General features: G+C 37.5%; 1 protein-coding gene across 6 annotated transcripts in view; it reads left to right on the forward strand.

Annotated features, from left to right (window-relative positions):
- Positions 1-21,405, forward strand: part of Ghr (growth hormone receptor) — a 239,236-nt gene that overhangs the window by 106,870 nt on the left and 110,961 nt on the right. For all 6 annotated transcript variants that reach the window (XM_019208905.1, XM_019208906.2, XM_019208904.2 and 3 more), the window contains exon 2: positions 2,948-3,028. In XM_019208905.1, coding sequence (XP_019064450.1) covers positions 2,959-3,028 — 70 coding nt within the window. In that variant the 5' untranslated portion in view covers positions 2,948-2,958. The remainder of the gene's footprint in view (positions 1-2,947; positions 3,029-21,405) is intronic.

Here is a 21,405-nt window from a genome sequence, read left to right on the forward strand (position 1 = left end):
TTGAAATTAAGAAGAATTGAACTAATGTCTTTCTTTGCCTGGAGTTGTCTATAACATGTTGGGGAAAAAAATGCCATATCTAACCTCCATCTCTTCTCATGTGTTTATGGCCTGCTTTATAGCCATGTAATGAAAATCAGTATATCATTGACCTAATTATGTAATTTAAAAGCCTCCTCTGTTGGACAATCTACAGAATTAAAACTCATGCCAAGTGGATAACACTGGTTTTAATCTATCTCTCCTTTGAGAAATGAGGACCCAGGAAAAATGCCTCAGGCACTGAAAATGGAAATGGTGTGAGTTCCTTTATGCAAGAAAAGAAGCTCCTTTGTCCCCTCCTGATGAAAAGCTTACCAGGAGGCTATGTAGCCAAAGACTGGGTAAATAGCATAAGGCATTTAGAGAAGGATGTTCCCTAGGAAAATATTGAAAGGAAGATAAGGTATAATCTAGTAGATTATTCTGAACAATGCCTGCTTTTACTTAGAATGTAAGTAGTCTCTTACGATAGTACTTTGTATCTCACAGCTAATGAACATATGTGAAATTTGGGAATGTGGGCAAAAAGGGTTTGGAGAAGGAGAATCTCTTTCTCACATCTGGCACTTCATTGATAAGATTATATTAAGTTCTAAACTGTGTGTTGGCACTCTGTCCTCACCTAAGGGCATACTATTTATCTAGAATTTAATAAGGAGGATCTTGTCATTCAGAAGCTACCTGCCTCATGGGGCTCTGATGGAGGTAGTGTACAATGAAATTGAATGGAATATCTTTTAGCTTAGGTCATAAAATGACACTAGAGACAGTTCTCCAAGTAAATGTAAAGGCAGCTTCTTTTGGAGTCATACCCACTGGAGCAACATCAGTGGAAGGGAAGGGGATATTAGATTCTAAGAAAGCCATTGGTCTGCCCCCTGCCCCAGAGATAATTGTATCATCATGCAGTGCTGCAGTGATCCACGTGTCAGTGAACTATCTCATATCCATTTGAAAGAATAGTAATTTTTAATAATTTTTTATTTTCTGCTATGGGAGTGTGCAACCTGATCCCTGATTAATTTTGCTTTAGTTTGCTTGTTTTATGAAATAGAATGTGTTCTGTGGAGCTATGTTTGGCTTGTAAAGGAATGGTGGTGATGTTCTGTCCCACATTTGAAAGCAGTAAAGCTCATGTGCAAGCAACAACTTTGAAAAGTTTGAGGACTTCAGGGGCTCATGTACTTTTTTTCATAAGCACTGGTCACTTCTCTCTAGCATCTGCCAGGTTTCTTTGTGATATCTGAAGAGGTGACTTCTAAGAAAAGAAATCATTCCTTTGTGCAATGCAAACATTTTCATATACTTAGTTGGCAAGCAAAACAAGACTGTCTGTGAATTGGATATTCAGATTAGGACCAGATATCAGTGAATGATATCAGATATGTCAGTGAATGAACGAAGCTTCAAACTATGATAGCCTGTACCCCAGAAATAAAGACACGAGAACAAAGGCTCAGTAGTTCACATTTACAGAACAGATGATGGTACAAAGCTATCAGTACAGGCCCTTCCAGGATAACAATTAAAAATATAGATGTCCTAATAACTGCAACTTAAATTTGTTGAAATCCCCCAGTTGTCAAGGAGCGTTCATCTGCACTTTCACACTTGATTTCTACCAGTGTTTCCAAGAAGTAGTGTTTAGGCAATGTTTAAACGTACAGAAATACATTGTCTTAAATACGAATATTTTAAGAACACAAAATTATAAGGAACAAAAGTATTGATAGGTTGGCCGCTATCTAGAAATTAAAGTATAGTCCATTAAATATCTTACACCTATTCAGAATTACACAGTCATTTCAGAGGACCGTCCCTGTAAGCCCATGAAAACATCCTTATTCATCATTTCAACCTAATTAGGAATAACAAGGAGGACTATTTTATTTGTGTCAAGTTTGCTAATAAAAATGAAGCCAATAGAGGCCCTGGATGGAGGTAGGATGATTAGGTATGCCTGGTATGATTTGCGAATAGTGCAGTTTTATGGAAATACTGCAGCTTAGCTTTGGCATTGGTTATGAGATCCTACAACAGTTTTATAAAGGGCAGTGTGCTGAGTTCATTTTTCAGCCAGCTCAAATTTTTCTCTAAGAGATTCTGGGACATAGGTTCCATGGCTTAGTTCTTCCAGAGAAACTTATCTTTTTCAGATAAAGGTGTGTACTGACCAAGGCTGAAGGGCTCAAAGGGCAACCACACTTGGGATTCCAAACTAGTAGCAAGGCCATAACTAATCCGTCTTGTGTCTGAAGTATTCATATTCCTAGGACTTTCAGAACCCATAGTCCTCATAAAATGAAACTCTAAAAACCCACAAAGTCCCAGTGACAAACATTTATTTATTTATTTTTGCTTCTTACCTTTTCCTCGCTTCCCTTCTACTTACCCCTCCTTGATAAAGCTCGTAGCACAGTATTTTCAGTTTTAACTGAACTCTCTTGATCCTAGAAGACAGATTTAGACATGCTTCTATTACTTTGTTTTTCCTTTTAGAGCCTATCCAGCTTGAAACCCCATGCTTGGTGATACCACCGAACCATTTTTTTCTATTTCCAGATAAAATAAAAGCAAGCCTCTTTGGTCCTGTTATTGAAGCAGTGTGAGGGAGTCATTTGCTATGAGATGGTTCTCTGGCTGCCAGCCAAGATATGAACATCTCTAGTGTCCATGCTATTTCCTGAGGAAAACACCCATGGGAAGTAGAATTTATTACAACCTGCTATCTGTACTCCTGAAAAGTATAACCACATGAAACTCTGGGAAAATGAACAACTTACTAGGATTCCTTCTAGAACTAGCATGCTAACGCATTCATGGTTTAGTCAGTCTAAACACTATTGAATGATTGCTATCTGCTTTTCATTGCTTGACTTCATCTTATTCCTTTTTGTAATTGCAGGTCCCACAGGTATGGATCTTTGGCAGTTGCTGTTGACCTTGGCACTCGCAAGTGCAGGCAATGCTGTTGCTGGGAGAGAGGGTGAGTTCTGCTTTTCTATTCTTGCACTATGTATTATGAAAAAACACTGAACTTGGTTAAAGTAAATTCTTTTCTGATTCAATTAAACAATGAAAATTTTAGGTAGCAGCAAATGGGAAACATCTCAGCTTTAAACTCACAAAGAGGACTTTTTGTGGATGTTTTAGAAAAAATACAGTAGTCAGCTTTGCATCCAGCATTTTCACATCAAAACTAAATGTCATGTAGCATGCTGAGGGCTTCCCCCCCCCCAGCAAGCCAGGTCCTTGGTGCTCAGCTCTGGGAAAGCTTTTGAAATTGCACTGAAGGGTTATTAACCTACTGATCATTCTGCTCATCTGTGACTAAGGATATCATGGTCTTTTCTGGGGCTCAGAATTCAGCCCACTTAATCATATTCTTTGAGAGAGGAAATTGCAGGTTTGGAATGAATTTGAGCTCTCACTCTCTGAGTGATTACCATTTGGCTGACTCTGAGGGAAGAGACACCTGAAATACTTGAATCTTGTACCCAGAAGTCATGAGATTCTTTAGCCTTCTCTATAATTTCCCTTTCTCCATATTTTCAAACTTACATAGCAGAAACAACAGAATCCAAGAAGAACAGTGAGAGGAACAAGGAAGAATCATTTTTCTGACCAGAAAGAAATCTTTTATTATTCTACTTGCCTGAGCTTCAGTTGAGTACAGGAACATGCTATGACATGGAATTCAGTTGTCGCTTTTAGAGTAGCCGATTCCCTTATCCACCACCCAACTGTTACAGAAAACACATTTTACCAGCAGACTTAGTGCCTTAAGATGTCCTCCCTGACCTCTAGCCAAAAATACATGCATACCATAGTAGTGAGCTGTTGAGGAGCTGCAGAGTAATTTAGAAAACAAAGGGGTACAATGTGTTATTTGTCTCTTAAAGCAATTCAAAATATTTATGGAAAAGAAGTCAGAATTGTTTGAAATACTTTTTGGTCTCTCTGGTGTGTAATGTCAACATTATACAAGTTAAACATGGAGAGAATTGCAGGCTTCATTTCAGCAGCTTTTCCCACGGCTTGTTTTAGACTCTGGTTCTGAGCCAAAGAATTACAGCTGAGATTCCCCCCTGTTCCAAAGCCATGGTGGCTTAATCGCTCCTGTCTTCACTACGATGACTTTTACTCCACAGTGCAAGGCTTGAGGAATTTCAAAGACCTGTGAAATAACAAAAGTGGCACAAGAATCTTTAAGGAAATTTTAAAATGTATCCTGAGATTAGAGCTCAAATTACATTTCAGACCCATATAATCCACACAAGGCATCTATTTCAGTTATTCGCCCTTTTAGCAGAAATGTAATTTCATAAGGAGTGCAGGAAAATTTATCATTGGCTATTTTCCTCAAAAAAATAAATTTTGCTGTATATATTTAAGCTATACCCAAATCCTATAAGATACATGTATATAGTAAAATTGTTATATATTATGATGGAATAAATCGGCATTATCATCATCTCATATAGCTACATCACCCCTGGGAAATCTATTTATTTAGTGGCTGTTAACCATAATCCCGATGTTGTACTTAAGATCACTGTATGTTCATCTTACATATGTGCTACTCTGTATCCTTTGACCTAAATTTTCCTCCGGCCTTCCCCCATCCCACTACCAATAACCTCTGCTCTCCGTTTTCTCTCTCTGTCTCCCTCCACCCCACCCCACCCCTTTCCCTCTATTTCACGTCACTTTTTTTAATTCCACACAGAAATAAGTAATATTTTCTTTGTCTGTGTCATTTATTTCAGACAGCCTCACTATCTCTTAGGCTCATCCATGTTGTGACAAATGGCAGGATCTCCTTCCTCTTCAGGGTGAATCAGAGGTTATCTATGTAGTTTCTTTTTAATTCATCTGCTGGTGGACACCTAGTTTTTTATCCACTCATCCATTGATGGCCACCTAGTTTGTTTCATATCTTGACTGTTGTGAATAATGTCACAGTGAACGTGGGAGTGCAAATATCTTCACTGGGAGGTTAATTTCATTTCTTTCGTTAACTGGTTTTAATATTTGCTTTTGGTTTGCTTCTTAATAGTTTTTGCTTGTTTTGTGTTTGTTTGTTGGGAGAAAGTAGAATATAAGAAAATGGTTTATAACAATACATATCTTACCAATATTTATATATAGAAAGTAATTCAGCAAAAAATAAAAAGGTTTTTCCTCCTTTTCCCCCTTGTTGGGCTAACCAAAGTTTGACTGTAATATGTGAGGGATCCAAAATACTTCCTTTAATTGCCCAGAGATGAAGGAAAGGGATAGTATTTACATAAGAAGGCATAAGTAAGCATGTTCATGCAAGTGCATGCATGCTGGAATGTGTGTATTTATTTGCCAGTTCTGGCCAATTGTATAATAGTTCAGCTGAAGTTAACACAAGATAGGGCATAAATCATGATCTCAGATGACATTCATGGGCCATGTGTTTCTTTTTCTGCCAAGTCTAGATCATATCATTTTGTTTTTATTTTCACCACTATTGTTTCATAAGCCATTTACTTTAATTCAACTTGGGCACTGAAAGATATAACACTATTAAGTGATCATGAAGGCCTCTCCTGGAGAAAAGTCACTGAGGAGTTGGTAGAAGATGACAGATCCATGTGCCTGGGAGTGACTGGCCCTTGAGCTCTTGAATAGAATTTTTCTTGCATAAGCAAATGAGCAATTAGAATTACACTAGGCCTGAGAGGATTTTTTTGTTTGTTTGTTTTCTTTTCTTTTCTTTTCTTTGTTTGTTTTGGTACTGAGGATTGAATTCTGTCCTTGGGCTTGCAAGGCAGGTGCCAGAAGCACTGAGCTAAATCCTTGGCCAGAGAGAATGTTTTTTTATTTAGTCTAATTGCCCTGTAAGAAATTTAATGAAAACTAAATATTGAGCAGAGCCATCATGATATTAGCTGAAGTACTGTAATAAATACTTTCTCTTTGTCTCTCATCCTAAATATGAGGCTCTGTATCTGCTTCTCAAAGCAGGTTACATAGTCATGGAGAACTTTGTATTCCAAAATCAAAAATAATCAAAAATGCTTCATTTTCAAGGGAACTTTACCTGGTTAGTCTATCAACTTGTTGCATCAAAATTACTGCTCCTATAATACTGTTAATGAGAAATGTGCATAAAGATCTGACCAATATAAGTATTCTTCCTATGAGTGCCTATTATAAATTAAGTTTACATCATTACTACACTACATTAATCAGTCCAAAACTGAGCCTCCCCTTGCTTCCCAGCAATCTAAGATATAAGTAGACAAATTCCTGCTCTGAAAAAGTGCAGTTTAGCTGGGACATTAGTAACTTCTAGAAATTAATTAGACTTGTGGCTTTAAAGTCTAGATAGTATGATGAAAATACATGGTCAAGATGCTCTTCAACAAGTTCACTGCAGATTTTTTTTGAAGTTTTCTATTTTCAAAGCTTGAACTTAAGAGGATGTTTCTTCTCTCAAGAGATGTATCATAAGTTAAGAAACCCAGTGTATACACCAAGAATTATAATATAATTTCAGTCATATATATATATATATATAAATATATATGAAATGGCCTGAACTTTATAGGAGTAGCAATAAAAGGAGATCCCTTTGTAATGAATTAACTTCATGAAGAAGATTCACTTCAGTGTGGGCTGGAATGTTTTGTAAAGATTTTTACCAAGAATTAATATAATTTCAGTCATATATATATATATATATAAATATATATGAAATGGCCTGAACTTTATAGGAGTAGCAATAAAAGGAGATCCCTTTGTAATGAATTAACTTCATGAAGAAGATTCACTTCAGTGTGGGCTGGAATGTTTTGTAAAGATTTTTGAAAACAGAGAAGAACAGGAATAGCTGCTATGTTGAAGGAACAGCCTAAACAGACATATGCAAGTGGAGACATGAAGGAAACATGGAGAACAGTGCGTTCAGTTTCTGAATTTATACTACATTCATGGCACCACGCTAGACAGTGAGTGGTTCTATTTTCTGAGTTTAACATTCAGCAAATAATTGCCAAGTACTTAGATTATGGATGGCAGATAATTACTTTGGCAGAGTGCATGGTACATAGGATCTATATTTATAACTATTCCCCTTGAAAGTAAACTTGAGTCTATAGATCTGAGTCATATGATAGCCTAGAGAAAGCTTCATGGACGCTTGGAAAAAGAGAGGCTTCATGGAAAAAGAAAGGCTTGCTGGACCCTAAAAATTCAGTAATATTTGGAAAGGAAGAAAATGAAGAGGAAATACATGCCACATCCAAAAAATAATAGTCCTTCTCATAGTTATTGGTAGGCCAGGCAAAAGTACCAAGCATATGATGGAACATTGTGTGTTTGTGATATCATGTATAGTCTTTATGTGTAGCATTTAGATGTGATATAAGTAGATTTTTATGTATATGTACATGTATAATATTATATGTTATGTATATTTATATATACATGAGTAATAGGCATAGCCTGTAGGAAAACCTCATATCTAACATCATACCATTCTACAGATTAATTCTGTAAAAGATGTATTGTTCTATGCTGGTCAAGGGAAGAAATCTTATCAAGAATGAGTTGCCTGGTTTGAAAGGAACCAGGATTCCAAAAAATAGGGTTTTCTGTGTATTTTTTAGCACTCTTTATACTCTTATGCAAAATAACAACTTATTTGGAAGAATATTCTTCTGTTCTCATTGCTGTCAGATAGAAAATAACAGCATGCGAGGAAAGTTTTAGTTTAAAAAAAAGCATACTGTATCAGGACTCATTCGAAGAACAGATTTAATCAGCAAAATAGACTTACAGTGGCTGCCTAGGGAATCAGGGGTGGAGGAATGCAAAATGGCCATCTGAGTCCAGGACAATCAGAGGATCCGATCAAAAGTCAAAGACCTGGAGCATACTGCAGAGTCCAGTGCAAATCAATGGAAAGCCAAAGGGTCTGCAGAAGGCTCTGTGCTTGAAACCTGAAGGAACTGGAAACAAATATCCAAAGGTGATGGCAAAGACTGGAGCTCCTCTGAAGAAGAAACCAAGAGGACTTCCTTCTTTATTTTATTATTTCAAGCTACAAGCTACAAGTATCTTGATTGGTGCCACCAAATTCCAAGGTGGGTCTTGCCCCCTTGTTTTGTGACTTACATGTGAATCATCTACAGACACACCTATAACTGTGGTCCACTGATCCTCTAGAAGTTTCTTAATCCATTCAAGTTGACATCACAGTTAACTATCCCACCTACCTCATTATGGTTGAAGCTCCAGTGTCCTGAGAGTTTCTGTGTTACAGTAAAGAGTGTCCCTGTTAAACATTTTCAAAAATTAAAAATTTGAGACTTTGTCTTCTGGTGGAGAATAAGAGGATAAGCCACAGACAGAGTTTTAGCTTGCTGCTTTCTTGACCATCATCTAGAGACAGAGGAAATCTTGTCTTTTCTGGTGTTATGGCCCATGTCCATCCATATCAGTGACCTCTGTCCTCCTAGTATTACAAACTGGCCTTGACATTGACATTCTGCAAGTCGCAACAGATCAAGTGAATCTAGAAGATGCCATTGAGAGAGATGCTATGGATTTATCCTTCATGTATTCAGGGAAGAATTTTAAATGTATGCTTCCAACTTTAGGAGCTCATATTTTATATATGAAAAGAAAGGTGGAAGCCTAAGTCAACTGTGAGCCTCTTATGTTTTCAAAGGATTTCAAGTAATAATAATATTGTTAGATTTTCACTTCAGAAATAATACTACTAATAGGATAAAAACTAATTTGAAGGGGATAAGCACTAAGGAAGGTAATTGTAATAGGCCAAGAGAGATGATCTAAGTATGACAAGAGTGGGAAAAGAAAAACAGATGAACCATACGGAGATATTGAGAAAACGGAATCCTCAGTATCTAGATTTTTTTACTGTCAGTTCCAAACTCTGACTGTACTCACCTGTGCAGAAGCCCATGCTGGCTCAGCCCAGCCCAGCCAGCCTCTGGACTTTTTTACTGTCAGTTCCTTCTTACTCCATTCATTTCTAAGTTTCCACATTTTTAGTTAAATGTTATCAACATTAGCCCTGACTCACTGACAGCACAGTGAGGTCTTGGCAGCTAAGTGAGGTGTAGGCAGCTCAACCTACACCAGCAGTGAAGTGGCAGCAGTCAAACAGCACTACTCCTCTGTCAGGGGAACCATTCTGAGACTGAGTGACAGCAGGGTGTCTAAACTGCCTTCCTTTTACGCTGTTTCCCAAGACTCCTCCTGCCTATGCCTAAGCAGAGCCCCAGGGCTGTCCACTCATGGCTATGTGATTGAACACAATGTAGGCTACTGTGCAGTGAGAGTCCAAAGACCTAAAGTCCTTCCCCAGTGCAGTCTCTGGTCATTCACACCTGTATCGCCAGACATTGAAAAAGCCCAAATATTTTATCATTGCTTAGAGTATATAGTTATCTTGTGAAATGCAATAAAATACAAACAGGATGCGTTGAGAGCTGCAAAGCTATGTGCCGGGCAGAATCTGGGAGATTGGCTGGGTTTTTACACAGTAACTGAATGACTCACTCCTACAAAGAAGCTGGCAGCATGCCTGACTAGGTTTTTGTCTCAGCTAATTAGTAAATAGAAGGACCACCCATGAATAGTCTCAGTTCACACATGGCAATGATAGACTGTCTTTCTAGCCTTTCACCCTTGATCCCAGCTTTTCTAAGACAAGAACCTGTCCTAGTTTACAAAATGTCCCCATGCCACTTTGGTTCAGTACCCCAAACCAAGACTCCTGTTATGGGATAGACAGGAAAGAAGCTGATGTAATGCATTTTGTGTGTGGTGCTGGCAAAGAGCTGTTCTTCATGAACATACCTGGTTGTCTGCCTCTGGCTGCAGGCTAACTGAGCCCAGCTGTGCAGAAGCCCATGCTGGCTCAGACTGGCCTATCCAGCCTCTGCCTGAGATCATCCTCCACAACAAGGGGCCCAGCATTTCTCAATTAACCCTCACCTTTCCCTAGGAAAAAATCTCTCATAAAATACCTGTGATTTATGGTTTTCTCGCCAATGTTGACATCACTAGGTTATTTTACAGTGACTTGTTCAATTTAAAGATTAATCTTTAAACTCTATATGATAAAGAATTGTAGACATTTCAAAGCCATTAACAAAGGCAACTTGGATACCCAGCCCTAGGCCCTTGTAACTGCCTGCTTATCTACACTACTGTGCATTACTGTGCCTTGTCACCAGGCACAGTCTCCACTGTTCCAAGGACCACTCTCATTTTTCATGAGCAGCAGGCACTAGAGTCCCATGTTGGCTTTTCCAGAAACACTCATGTGGGTGCTTTAATAATGCTGTCAACACTGTCATCTTCAAACCCCCAGTCATCATGCAGCATAAAGGCCATGACAATGTGTAACAGAAACACAGTTTGAGATGTGATCTTCCAGTTGACCAGTCAAGAAAATATTCTTTGGTATGCTGTCTGTTGACTGCTAGACAGACACACAAGCCCTAGGGCTTAGAGCATTTCTTTGGCCTCAACTGCAGATAAGAGTTCTTCCTGGCATATTTACCAAATCTGTTTCAAAATAAAACCACAGTATTTTATCAGATACATCTGTCAGGAATCTCTATTTCTGTTTGTATAGCAACTTTGGCCTTAAACCTTAGCCTTACAGTGTCTACATTATTCTTCCATGGCAGAATTGCATGCATTAAAGTCTGATGGATCACGTCTGAACCATGACAGAAATGTCTCAGAATGCTTTTATAGAAGCTCCTTCCAAAAGGATGGGTAGAGCGGTGTGCATAGGAAAGCTATCATTAGTTGTATGTCCCTCTTCTAAATGAAGTTGTCATACTGTGTTTCAAGATGTGTGACGAATCTGAGCTGAGCTTCAAATAAATACAATTTAATTGGTTTCAAATAACAGACACAATGACTGCATGCCGTGTATGATAATGTATTATGGATTTTAAATTCACTATGCCCTGAAGTCTGTGGACAAAGTTTTGTTCATCTCTGTATTCCCATCCTATATGTCCCTAATGTGCATCTTTATCTGGTGAACGAATGTGCCACTGAACTGTCCAATCCATATTTCTCCCCGCTGTTTTTCTATCTCTAGTCATGACCAAGGCATAGGTTAAGTCAGGGTTCCCTTGTAATGGGAGATATCTGGAAATAGTTGTACAACTCTAGAAACTAGGATTGATGGGCTTTCCCTGGGGAGGGAATGAGCTCATTTTCTTGCTTTATTTCCAGGCACCACCAAGACCTGAACTTTGCCCTAAACACTAATGCCTGTGAGCCTGACAGCCTTTCTAAATCCTACCAATGACTTCCCAGGTGACTGAACTCTGTTCCTTGGGCACCGGTCACTGGAAGCCTGCTGCATGGAATGAACTGGTCACCCATCCCCCTGACACTGCCTTTCTCTGTGTCCTACCTACCTGATCAAATCTCTTCAAATATTGACAGACATGGAGAGATGTGGCAAGGCTTGTAGATTTTAAATCCGAGGTTTCTCTGCCCCTTTGGACATTGAATGTTTGATTATGAAAGACCCTGATTAGGCTAAAGGTGTTGGGAAAGTGGGAAGGGTAAGGGAAAGGTAATATGGAAAAAAAAAAGGAGAAAATGAAAAAATGGAAATAAAGTGTTTATAAACCAGGAGGGGAGGAGGGGTCGAAGGGAGGGCAGGGACAAGGGGAAAAAATGAGAACCAAGACCTGTCATGTAAAAGTGAATAATGACTGCAATAATGAATGTAACTGTACTGTATACCTAAAATGTACCAATAAACTCAATTAAAAAAAAAAAAGAAAGTCCCTGACTAGGAGTCCGATAGATACCTGGATCAATTTTTTTCAGCCCCCCCTTTAAATATTGAGTCTTTCTAATTTTCCAATGACAGCCCATCTTGAAATGTGAGACATTGAAAGTTAAAAGTAAATACTATTTGATTATTATATTGAATAAACAGATATATACAATTTCTAATAATATATGCTTAGTAGATGGAGTTTAGTTGCACAAGGAAGTTTTGAAAAGCTAAAGTATTTTAATAATGACTACAGTAAACTTCCTTGAAGAGGTTTCTGAATTTTTTAGATATTGTCAACTATAGAACTCAAATAGAATAGCAGAAACTTTTATAAAATGGGGTACTGTTTCATAATTATAGTATTGGCAGATATGTTCAGAGATTTTTTTTTTTTTTGAGACAGGGTCTCACTATGTAGTTGAGATTGACTTGATTGACCTGGAACTCACTATGTAGTCCAGGCTGGTCACGAACTCACAGCAATCCTCCTGCCTTAGCCTCCCAAGTGCTGGGGATTACAGGATTGCGCCACCATGCCTGGCTCAGAGATAGGTTTTGTGAAAATTTACTGCTTTAGCTTTTGTGCTTCCCATAAAATTAAATAGGATTCATGTGGCAAGTAGGTCTGTAGTGTGTTGTTGACTCTGATGTGAGAGTCATACTGGGAAAGTCAATGCAACACAACCATCACTCACTGAACATTCAAAGACACGATGCAAAGGAGAAGAGAGTGTGGTCCCGTGTTAGGCTGCGGTGAGTGGGCTAGGGTATGGAGAGATGGAATTGAGACCAATTCAAGGTGGCGATAGCCAAATTTGAGTTCTGATTACATATTAATGTTATTCTGGATCCAGTTCTAAGTATTTTATCTCACTTTATCCATGCAGCAACTCTCAAAGGAGGTGTTTTAGTTAAAGATACCAAGATTACTGAAGTTACTAGCTTACATAGCTAGTGGATGTCAAAAGTGGGAGTCTAATCCAGGCAGCCCGACCCAATTGCACACTACTGCCTCTCATGTACTGCGTGTGATAAACGCAGTGGAACAGTACAGACTGCCAACGATAAACTGAGTGGGCCAGGCAAAAGGCAAAGCTAGAGAACGAAGTAGGGTCAGGCTCTAATACACCTTATACATTGTGCTAAGGAGGAGTTTGCTTGAGATAGTGGCCAGTCAGGAGCATGGCCACAAGTCAAAAGAACTTGGATTTTGATATCTAGGAAGTTTAGATTACATTCACCCAGAAATAATTGTGCTATAACAGATACCAATTAAAATGCATTCAGTTACTTTAAAATATAACTTTTGCTGAAATAGCAAGACCTAGGATTCTCATGGTAGCCAACTGACTAAAGTACAGGAAGCTCATTCCTGGAAGTTGCAATTGTTTTACTTTATCAGCCTAGTGAAACAGTCATTATTTCTGGGCTAGAAGGGCAGCTCAGTGGTAAAACAATTGCCTAGCATGCCCAAGGTCTGGGATCCATCCCCAGTAGCACAAAGAAAACAAAAATGTATTATATATGTCAGAATAACAGAAGCAATTCCATGCGCTTTAAAGTCCTCTAAGATTTAGATTGTTTAGCATAGAATTTAGATTTTCAATAGTTGACCTATTTTTACATAATATAAATATTTTGTAGTTATATAAATATTTTGTACATAACTCTAATAAATATACTTACACTATGTAAAATATATTTTTATATTTTAAAAATACTTGTGATAAAGTGTGGGTGATTCCTTAGAGCAGATCAAAATATTTTCCTTAGGCTAACTCTGTAGTGAAAGTGTACAGGGGCACTAGCCACCTCTCCTTTGAAAAGACGTGATGAAAGACACTTCCTGGCTTTCTGAGCCCTTGGACAGCACCTCTTGGAATTGTCCAACCCTGTTGTTCACAGGCTTTCCCACTTTGTTCAAGGACAGTGCAGAAACCGCCTTGCAAAATCCACTCTGGTTTTATCTTCTGTTTTCAGTGTTCATGGGTTTTTCTTGGAGGTGGATGTTTCAAAGAAAAGGGAAGCCATCTCCTGTCTCTACTGACATGTTGTATACTAACACCATAAACATACACTGTGTTATATGTACTGTTAGCCGTTTCTAAATCTACCTCTTTACCCAAAACTTTTCTTGCCTTCATTGAACTAGCATTCCCTATCTTTTATGTATGAAAAATAATAATGTATTTCTTAGACCATTTTTCAGTTTGGATTGATCCACAAAAATCAGTGAAAGTGAAGCTAATTTATAACCCAGTCTTTAATTCATTGGGATTTCTTCTTGTATTGATGATTTAGGAGAAAAAAAGCAAATTGTCAGAAAAATAAACATTATATCACTAATTGGTTTTAAAACTCATTTAAGGTATCTTCTTGTTTTTTTTTTTTTGTTTTTGTTTTTTGGTACTGGGAATCGAACTCAGGTCCTTGAGCTTGCAAGGCAGACAGCAGAACCACTGAGCTAAATGCCCAGCCCCTAAGGTGTCTTCTTTACCATTTAATTATTCTAGTTAATGGTGTAATGTAGAAAACATCAACTAACCATCACCTCTGGGATATGAGCCCAATTATGAATGTAATTAACTGTGATAGGCAAAAACTCTTAATTTCTTTAAGCTTATTTATTAATAAAGCTGTTCAGAGAAAAATCTAATTACCCAATTCAACTCTAAAATTATCTTTTATTATTTTATAGATGCAGATGTGACCCTCTGGAAAGGGATTCCCTCATGTTGTACCCTGTCTTCAGGACTTTGCAGTAGCCCTTCCCCTAAGCTTTGTTTGCTGTCTGGCTGGCTTGTTTGTTTTAATCTGTGACCACAGTGATGGCAAAGAAGATAGGCTAACCAAATATGCAGAGATTGCAAAGTTATGGATAGCTAATGTGCTGAATGGTAAACACAGGATTCAGAATATCTCGATAGCCAACACTAGCAGACCAAAACTAACAGTATACAATTTGACAAGGATAAATGTAAAGTCTTACATCTAAATTTAAGAAAAGTCAGGTTCCCAAAGGAGGGAAGTAGCTTACAGAAATGAAAACTCGAAGGTATTTAAGTCATAGCAAATTTAATGTAGCTGAACTCTAATGATGTCACCACCACCAAAGCAAGCTAGCAAAGCTGCCTTCAGAGCAGAAGAGGGCCTAGAGTGAGAAAAGGAAGCTCCAGTCCTCTGGTCTCTGCACTGGCCAAGACCAATCGAGAATTAATTATCTGGTGAGTTCCAGACTTCATGATTTAAGAACAATGATAACAAATCTGAACAAATAGTGCTAACAGTAAAGGCTATGGAAATCATGTGAAAGCCACAGTAAATGCTCGGTCTGAGGATGGTGATGAAGGAGAAATAGCAGGATATTTGTTTTCATGATTTATCATCATGAAGGGGGCTTTAACTGGATAGAATTGCAAAACAGAACAATGAAATAGCCTTTGGGAATCAAAAATATGGATGGATGGATGGATTTTGACTCTACCAGTGTTGATGTTCAGACTCAGAAATTTACTCCCATTTCTTTTTTAAAAATTGGGAAATAAAAAGTTATTATATTCAATATGATATTTTCACCTGTCTACATTGTGAAGTAAATTAATTAACATTTCACATGCTTTTCATGGAGACAACATTTAAAAATTTAATTTCTGCAATTTGCAAATATACACGTTGTTACTAACTATAGTCACCTTGCTGCATAACACCAGGCTTACTCTTCCTGTCTAACCGAGCCTTTCCATCCTTTGACCATCTCCACATTTCCCCATCCTACAACCCAAGGCTGCCACCATTCTACTCTCTGCTTCATGTATTCAGTTTTCTTTAGATTCCCAAATGAGATCATGTGGTGTTTGTCTTTCTTTCTTTGGCTTATTTCACATAGCATATCCTCCAGTTTCATTTGTATTGTTGCCAATGACAGAATTTCTTTCTCTTTTTTTTTTTTTGTTAAGGTTGAAAAGTATAGTACTTATCTGTTTATCTTTGCTCAGAAAGCCATGAAAATTAAATGAGATGTTATGCAAGGTAACAGCGTAGTTACCAGTAAGAGATTTTCAGTATAGACTCATCTCTTTATCTTCTCATCAAAAAAGGAAGAAAAAGGAAAATAGATGGCTCTTACGATAAAATACTTTATGCCAATTGCAATTATCCAAAAGTAAAATGAGCTGCTGGGTCAGATAGGGTTGGGTTAGAAGGTGGGTATGCAGTGCTGACCAACTAAGATGATCTGGTACAGTATTCTTGACCGAACATAACTTCATATAGTGATTGTTTTGATTTTACCCAGTGGGTTTCCATGTAAAATTTCATTTGAACAAATAACTCAGCAAATTTTGAAAAAGCAGAAAGTCAGTGGACAGAACAATCTCCACCATCCCTTTCTTTTCCCTGTTATACACACTTCTGCATTCTTAGAATCGATATTTTCTGTGACATGTGAGCTACTGGGAGAGATTAGACTATAAAAAGATCTAAATGTGTTACTAACTATGCCTATCAGCATAGTTATGCATTTTCTATGCAATAGAAAATGTTTCCGTTCTGACAGACAAAAGGGATTTCTGGTTGCATCTTTATAGTTTTTCCATGAGGCCGCAGTACCATTATCTCACGTTTGCTCACCGTGCTCATGTATGGTTTTCTCAATGACAGAGATGGAATTACCTTGACAGTATTTTGATTCTGGGTATCTTTAAATCCACCTAGTCTCTCCAGCTTCTAAGGATTTTAATTGGGAAAAATGGCTGAAGTTTAAATTTTCTAAAAGAACTCAGAATTCATTCTCTTGAAATGCGTAGAAGTGCTTAGGTGCCTGCTATACTCAAGCACTTTTTCTAAAGAAACGAGGTTGACAAATTAGACTTTCATCTTTGGTCAGAGATTAAAACTCAAACCATAAACTTACTATTCCCATGATTTTTGTTTAGTTTATGTATATTTGAAGAAGATGACTCACTACAGTAGGTAGTTTTATATGGTACACTATGTAATTTCTTATAGTATACACTTAATCAAAGAATGTTTTTGACAGAAGTTTATAAAATATATGGTTACAATAGATTCAGAGGCCAAGGGTCTAGATGAGAATTTCTCAACTTTGGCAGGTTGACATTTTGGGTCAGATTGATTTTCTGAGATAGAAGGTATTCTGTACATTGTAGCATATTTAGCAGATCCAGTACCTCTCTCCATGTGATATCAGCAGCAACCTCTCCTCCAGAGTGTCTCCAGACATATTTAAATGTCTGTTGGGGGTCAAAGATATTCCATTTGACATCTGTTGGCCTAGATCCAATGGCTATAAGCTGAGTTGACTGTGCCCATGACTGTTGTGGGAACCAAATTAGAAAAACATGTTTAAGTACTTCTAAACATAAAACAGATATTTAAACATATACACGGTTACAGTTCAGTATTTCAACTGGTTCATTTGTTCATTCATTCATCTTAAACTTTTTTAGCCAGTTCTAGGGGCCCATAAATTAGTTAACCTTGAGAAGCTTAAAGGTTTCTATGTAAACAAAGAGGTGAGACAAAAAAGAGATCATGTGAGATGTGACATAGTGAATGTATGTATATAATGGCATGAAGTGTTGTAGGAGCCCCAGGAGTGGAAGGGCTGTCTCTCAGCCAGGCCGTCACAAATCAGTTGACCCATACAACTGAAGCTATATATAGGAATTAGCAAAGTACCAATTATGACTAATGTTCTTTCATACAATGCCACGTATTCATAGCATTTTTGCCAGAATTATTTAAAGTACATACTGATGGTCACTATCCAACGAAGATTAAAATATTATTTTTCAGTGCCACACTTAAGCTGGTATCAAATCTGAGAGAGCAACTTTAGGCTTGAAGTGGTCACAAACAGCTGTTATTTTCTCCTGTCTTGTCCAGTTATAACAAAAAAAGATCTTAAAAATTATTAAAAAAACAAAACTCCAAGCCAGATTTCCTTACATAAAGAAATATCAGAACATTAGGAAATAATTCTAGGTCAAAGGAGAAACTCAACCTTGTTGACCTGAAAGAATTCTTGTATTTTTTAATTGAGTTTATTGGTACATTTTAGGTATACAGTGCAGTTACATTCATTATTGGGATCTTGTACCTTCTTTACATGACAGGTCTTGGTTCTCATTTTTTCCCCTTGTCCCTGCCCTCCCTTCACCCCCTCCTCCCCTCCCAGTTTACAAACACTTTATTTCCATTTTTTCATTTTCTCCTATTTTTTTCTTTTCCCTTTTCTTTTCCCTACCCTTCCCACTTTCCCTACATCTTTAGCCCTTTTCTTCCTATTTCACATTGTCAATTATCTCATTAGGATCTTATGTACTATTATAGTTTTTCACAGCAGAGTGACTATTCGGTATTTACACATGTGTGAATTATGTATTTCACTTAGGAGTGTATCCTCAAAATATATCCATTTTCCTATGAATGAATCTAATTTATCATTCTTTATGTTTTAATTCTGTTGATTCTAAAAGAAATATTCAGAGCATCATGAACACTTGTTTTTAAACTCTGAATCTGATATCACATATATGATATCAGAATTATTCATATACATTAATATATATGAATAATTTTGCCTAAGTCATTATCTGCCAATTCTTAGGTGATTGGATTCTAAGGAGACTGGCTTGTAAAGCACCACAATTTGCAAACTTTGTTCCATTCTGTCCTACATTAAGTATGCCTTAAAGAGGAATTTCCACATAATGCCCATATATGCCTGATGGAGCCCCATTTACATTAAAGGCTGCAGCATTTCCCCAAAAAACCTTGTCTACAATTTGACCTATTTCATGTTCCAGAGGTACTCATACGTTACACAGAATAAGAGTTGTTAGCTTTCTCCCGTACTGCACTAATGGTTATGACTCACATTTGTTTTGGAAGATCACCATTAAAACCTGTCACTCAGACTTGTTTATGAGGAATGCAACAACTTAAACATCAGTTAACAAATCCCCATGAATGCACAGTCACATCTGAGTGCTTCCAACAAATGCTTCCTGTCAGTTCTCTCTCAACAGCCTGGAGAATGAAAGGCTGGTAAAGCACACTGAGAGATATCCAGGAGCATTTATTAAGAGAAGGATAGGAGAGTGTGATAACTAAAAAGACAGCTGTTGAAACTAATATAATTGGTGCGAGATTAAATTTCATCTGTATTAAGACCTGCTTGTTACACCAGAGAAATCAATCTGCCATATTTAAAGTTATATTACTATGGAACATTCCATATACTGAACTTCATATGCCTTTAAATAACCATGCCCTGCTGTTTTTTATAAACATTACAAGTGAAACAAACAGCTGACAAGTGGGTGCACTGATACATTCAGGTTTCCTTGGGAAACTTTTCCCAACATTATTATTAAACCTCCATTTGATCACACAGTGTCCCCTCTTCATCTCCACAGTCTACATCCTCAGATTCAGCCAATTATAGTTCAAAAACATTCCTTAAAATTTTCATCTGAATTGTAATGACTTTGTATGCTTTTTGGGTCAGTATTCCCTAAACAATACAGCATATCAACTACTACTGACACAACATTTGTATTAAATTAAGTACTATAAGTAGCCTAAAAATGATTTAAAATATAGGGGTTAGTAAATAGCTTATATGCAAAGATGAGGTCATTTTATATTAGGAACTTGAGCAGCCACAGATTTTGGTATCTGAAACTAATCCTCAGTGAATAGCTAGGGATAACTGTGCTTATAATGTGAGAAAAAATGTGCCACTATTGTCATGGAGTTTTCCTTCTTGGGATGTAGAAGGATGGAAATATATACAGGACCCATAGGGAAGGAAGTAGGCAATAGACTACAAAACTAGTAAATAGGTTATCTAGTATTTTAGAACACAGAAGGGCCAACTGAAAACTGACCATTCATTCCTCATCTAAGTGTCCCAAAAAGTTTATCTTCAATATTTATTCGAATCTCTTATGTTTTAAATGTTAGAATCCAGTTAAAATAATTTGAAGCTAAACAAAATGTCTTTATATCCTCTCTGCTTGGAGGCTTTGAGACCAGGGGTCTCAGTTTATTGGTGAAGCTTTGGTGTCTTACTCAAGACCTGATGCAGTTAGTACAAGGAGTGGAGCGAGACGCACTCCAGCTCTGTGTGCGTTCTGCCATAAGTTAGCCTCCCACCGCAAACGATCTATTGGTGAAATCCATTTGAAAACCTATTTTGAAACATTGCAAATAGGAAATGAAATGCCTGCTGTTTCTCTCACCGCCAGTCATCAATACAGAGGTTTTTGGGGAGTATGAATTTGGTTGAGACCAGATCCTTACGAAATCACTCTCATCTTCCAGGTGGCAGGAATGTGGCCCTGACCCATACAATCTCAGTCATCTTCCTCACTCACAAATTGCGCTTGAGTCATTTCCTGGAAAGGATGGATGTATTGGCCTTGCTATCACAGCTGTCTTTCTTATTCCTGTCTCCATTCATTTTCTGCCACATAATTTGGACTTTGCCATTATTCTTAGAATTCCACTGAATCATATGATGAAAGGATTGTGTATAAATCCTGCGTAAGAATAGAATTGAAGGTAATAAGGGAAAAAATATGATAAAATGAAAAAATGGAAATAAAGTGTTTGTAAATGGGGAGGGGGCGACAGGAGGACAGGGACAAGGGGGAAAAATGAGAACCAAGACCTGTCATGTAAAGGTACAAGATCCCAATGATGAATGTAACTGTACTGTATACCTAAAATGTACCAATAAACTCAATGAGGAAAAAAAAAAGAACAGAACTGAAGAAGCACTATATTGTGATGGAGTACAATAAACTGAAATTACAAGCTATGGCTTCTAGATTCACCACCATCAAGCAGCCTTGCTGCAACTTAGTTTCCCCTCTTATCAGTGGGGTTTGAAAATATTTCTTTTTCAAATAGGTTTATTTGGAGAATTAAAAGCTTAAGCAACATTGTCAACTGTCATAGCACTCTGGAAACTATAAATTGCTGTCCACTCTGTAGCAATTATAGCTACCTATGGCCTTTCTTCCTCTAGAGACAGACTGCTAGAGAAATAGACAAGTTTGCCATTATATTAAAGTTTGCATAGACATATATTATGCTAGTAAATTTAGACATCTGAGTGGGAAGGAACTCAGAGTTCCTGTATGGGACCAATTTTGGCTGTTTCTTAGAATAAACTGGAAGTCTTTTTTGAAAATTACAGGATTGAAAAGCCCCATACCTTTAAATGAAGATCTAGAGAGATGCTCTGGAGGTTGCATGCTAGATGATGTGTTTGTTGGTTTGCTTGCTTGCTTGTTTGTTTTAGGAAAACTCCAAATGAGTCTAAAGATTAGTTGCTTTGGGAAACCTTGTTCTAGCTCCTTACTATTGCAGCACTACCTTCCATCCCTGACTTCACTTAGTTATGGGAATCCACTCATCGCTCTAGCTCTCACCTTTTGCCCTCAGTCCATTTACACCCATTGCTTTGCCCTCCAATCTGGACTACTGCTATTGTCAAGCAT

This window comes from Fukomys damarensis, unplaced genomic scaffold, assembly GCF_012274545.1.
Source record: "Fukomys damarensis isolate Sample0158 unplaced genomic scaffold, DMR_v1.0_HiC HiC_scaffold_1, whole genome shotgun sequence".
NCBI classification, from domain to species: domain Eukaryota; kingdom Metazoa; phylum Chordata; class Mammalia; order Rodentia; family Bathyergidae; genus Fukomys; species Fukomys damarensis.